Consider the following 3945-nt stretch of genomic DNA (forward strand, 5'->3'; position numbering starts at 1 on the left):
ACCCTGGGCAGCCAGCAGGACCCTGGGCAGCCAGCAGGACCCTGGGCAGCCAGCAGGACCCTGGTCAGCCAGCAGGACCCTGGTCAGCCAGCAGGACCCTGGGCAGCCAGCAGGACCCTGGGCAGCCAGCAGGACCCTGGTCAGCCAGCAGGACCCTGGTCAGCCAGCAGGACCCTGGGCAGCCAGCAGGACCCTGGTCAGCCAGCAGGACCCTGGTCAGCCAGCAGGACCCTGGGCAGCCAGCAGGACCCTGGGCAGCCAGCAGGACCCTGGTCAGCCAGCAGGACCCTGGGCAGCCAGCAGGACCCTGGGCAGCCAGCAGGACCCTGGGCAGCCAGCAGGACCCTGGTCAGCCAGCAGGACCTTGGTCAGCCAGAGACCCTGGGCAGCCAGCAGGACCCTGGTCATGCCAGCAGGACCCTGGTCAGCCAAGGACCATGGTCAGCCAGCAGGACCCTGGAGCAGCCAGCAGGACCCTGGTCAGCCAGCAGGACCATGGTCAGCCAGCAGGAAATTGGGCAGCCAGCAGGACCCTGGGCAGCCAGGGTTAGGACCCTGGTTAGCCAGCAGGTTGGTCAGCCAGTTAGGACCCTGGTCAAAGGACCCTGGGAAGCCAAAGGACCCTGGTCAGCCAGCAGGACTTTTTGATGTAAATTTGACCCTGGTGACCCTGGTCAGCCAGCAGGACCCTGGTCAGCCAGAGGACCCTGGGCAGCCATCAAACTGGTCAGTTAACAGGACCCTGGGCAGCCACAGGACCCCAGCCAGCAGGACCCATTTGGCTTTAATGCCAGCAGGACCCTGGTCAGCCATAGGAAGGAATGGTCAGCCAACAGGTCAGCCAGCAAGGACCCTGGGCAGCCAGCAGGACCCTGGTCAGCCAGCAGGACCCTGGTCAGCCACAGGACCCTGGGCAGCCAGCAGGACCCTGGTCAGCCAGCAGGACCCTGGGCAGCCAGCAGGACCCTGGACAGCCAGCATGACCTTGGTCAGCCAGCAGGACCCTGGGCAGCCAGCAGGACCCTGGGCAGCCAGCAGGACCCTGGGCAGCCAAAAGGACCTTTGTCAGCCAGCAGGACCTTGGTCAGCCAGCAGGACCCTGGGAGACAGGACCCTGGTAAATGCAGGACCCTGGTCAGCCATAAGGACCCTGGTCAGCCAGCAGGACCCTGGGAAAGGATTTCAGCCAGCAGGACCCTGGTCAGCCAGCAGGACCCTGGTCAGCCATCAGGACCCTGGTCAGCCAGCAGGACCCTCAGAGCAGGACCCTGGTCAGCCAGCAGGACCCTGTTGACTCATCAGGACCCTGGTCAGCCAGCAGGATTTGGTTAGCCAAAATAAAAAATAATAATAATAAAAAGGACCCTGGGAGGGAGGAATGGCAGCCAGCACTCAATCGTTCTGCGATGATTGTGTTTTTCACTGACCCTGGTCAGCCAGCAGGACCCTGGTCAGCCAACAGGACCCTGGGCAGCCAGCAGGACCCTGGTCAGCCAGCAGGACCCTGGTCAGCCAACAGGACCCTGGGCAGCCATATACCCTGGGCAGCCATATTAAATATAGCCAGCAGGACCCTGGGCAGCCAGCAGGACCCTGGTCAGCCAGCAGGAAGGACCCTGGTCAGCCAACAGGACCCTGGGCAGCCAGCAGGACCCTGGGCAGAAGGACCCTGGTCAGCCAGCAGGACCCTTTCAGCCAAAGGACCCTGGGCAGCCAGCAGGACCCTGGTCAGCCATCAGGACCTTTCAGCCAGCAGGTTTGGGCAGCCAGCAGGACCCTGGGCAGCCATTTAGGACCCTATTCAGCCATTAGGACCCTGGGCAGCCAGTTGACCCTGGGCAGCCAGCAGGACAAAGTTTTTAGGCCCTGGAGTGAACATAAAGTTTTAGGCCCTGGAGTGAACATAAAGTTTTAGGCCCTGGAGTGAACATAAAGTTTTAGGCCCTGGAGTGAACATAAAGTTTTAGGCCCTGGAGTGAACATAAAGTTTTAGGCCCTGGAGTGAACATAAAGTTTTAGGCCCTGGAGTGAACATAAAGTTTTAGGCCCTGGAGTGAACATAAAGTTTTAGGCCCTGGAGTGAACATAAAGTTTTAGGCCCTGGAGTGAACATAAAGTTTTAGGCCCTGGAGTGAACATAATTGCAAACTCTACTAAAAACGGGGGTTGAGGGGTTTACGTTGCAAACTTCCCTTATTTGGCTTATCAACTGGACCGCCGACCGCCCTCCAAGATGGCGACCGGGATTCCCCCAAGGGCATAAAGCGAGGCTAAGTGGATGAGGGTGTATCTTTTAAGTGTTTGGACTGCAAAAATTGTGTCGTTCACGCGCATATCTGCCCTCTCATTGGCTAGAATGGTCCCACCTGGTCTCGCCTCCTTCAACCTGTCTTCCATCGTTAAGGACATATATTTCAATTGTTACAGCGGTCACTCAACTATCTTGTCAATATAATAGATATTTGATATGCAGGACGTCCGCGGGCACTCCTTGTATAGAACCTGGATGTGCATGGGTGGAGTTCGGACCAGAGGGAACAAGCACAAAACAAACCCAAAGTAAGCACTCAAAATGTATGAAACTGAAAGCAAATCATTTCACTTGATTTACATAAGAAAACGATGAAGCGAATTAACATGCAAAATGAGCCATGAATAGTGTACAAACATTAGAATCTAGAAAGTTGGGCTAAATCATAATGAATTAAAAGAACAAGCAGATTGACTAAATATTTTTCTTGTGAAGATAACATTGTGCCTTGTCTATGAGATACAGTATGACTACAATTTAACAGAGACGACAGCTGATTAAATGGTTCACTAAGGTCCATGAATTGTGGCTAAATTAACTTTTCTTACAAGGATCTCCCTGTAAGTCCTCAAAAAACATTCTTTGTAACCTTGGAAGGATGTGATTATCACCATTCAGACAGGTAAGTACCACATTTTCATTGTGTTTTACATTTAAACGTATGATTTCTTCAACCTCTGCAGTCACTTAGAAGTATCCATGATGTCTCCCATTTTACCCCTCCCCTCCACTGAGGAAACAGGCCCTCTTCTAGAAGTATCCATGATGTCTCCCATTTTACCCCTCCCCTCCACTGAGGAAACAGGCCCTCTTCTAGAAGTATCCATGATGTCTCCCATTTTACCCCTCCCCTCCACTGAGGAAACAGGCCCTCTTCTAGAAGTATAGATGATGTCTCCCATTTTACCTCTCTCCTCCACTGAGGAAACAGGCCCTCTTCTAGAAGTATCCATAATGTCTCCCATTTGACCTCTCTCCTCCACTGAGGGAACCAGGCCCTCTTCTAGAAGTATCCATGATGTCTCCCATTTTACCTCTCTCCTCCACTGAGGAAACAGGCCCTCTTCTAGAAGTATCCATGATGTCTCCCATTTTACCTCTCCCCTCCACTGAGGAAACAGGCCCTCTTCTAGAAGTATCCATGATGTCTCCCATTTTACCCCTCCCCTCCACTGAGGAAACAGGCCCTCTTCTAGAAGTATCCATGATGTCTCCCATTTTACCCCTCCCCTCCACTGAGGAAACAGGCCCTCTTCTAGAAGTATCCATGATGTCTCCCATTTTACCTCTCCCCTCCACTGAGGAAACAGGCCCTCTTCTAGAAGTATCCATGATGTCTCCCATTTTACCCCTCCCTCCACTGAGGAAACAGGCCCTCTTCTAGAAGTATCCATGATGTCTCCCATTTTACCTCTCCCCTCCACTGAGGAAACAGGCCCTCTTCTAGAAGTATCCATGATGTCTCCCATTTTACCTCTCCCCTCCACTGAGGAAACAGGCCCTCTTCTAGAAGTATCCATGATGTCTCCCATTTTACCCCTCCCCTCCACTGAGGAAACAGGCCCTCTTCTAGAAGTATCCATGATGTCTCCCATTTTACCTCTCCCTCCACTGAGGAAACAGGCCCTCTTCTA

General features: G+C 53.6%; 1 protein-coding gene across 1 annotated transcript in view; it reads left to right on the top strand.

Moving 5' to 3' along the window:
• LOC127926779 (uncharacterized) overlaps window positions 1-1915 on the top strand; it is a 3541-nt gene extending 1626 nt beyond the window's left edge. The window contains exons 3-4 of the mRNA XM_052512406.1: window positions 1-1271; window positions 1437-1915. The exon at window positions 1-1271 is cut by the window's left edge and continues 605 nt beyond it. Of these exons, the coding sequence (XP_052368366.1) occupies window positions 1-1271; window positions 1437-1915 (1750 nt within the window). The remainder of the gene's footprint in view (window positions 1272-1436) is intronic.
• The last annotated feature ends 2030 nt before the right edge of the window (window positions 1916-3945 follow it).

This window comes from Oncorhynchus keta, unplaced genomic scaffold (genome assembly GCF_023373465.1).
Source record: "Oncorhynchus keta strain PuntledgeMale-10-30-2019 unplaced genomic scaffold, Oket_V2 Un_contig_823_pilon_pilon, whole genome shotgun sequence".
Lineage (NCBI taxonomy): Eukaryota > Metazoa > Chordata > Actinopteri > Salmoniformes > Salmonidae > Oncorhynchus > Oncorhynchus keta.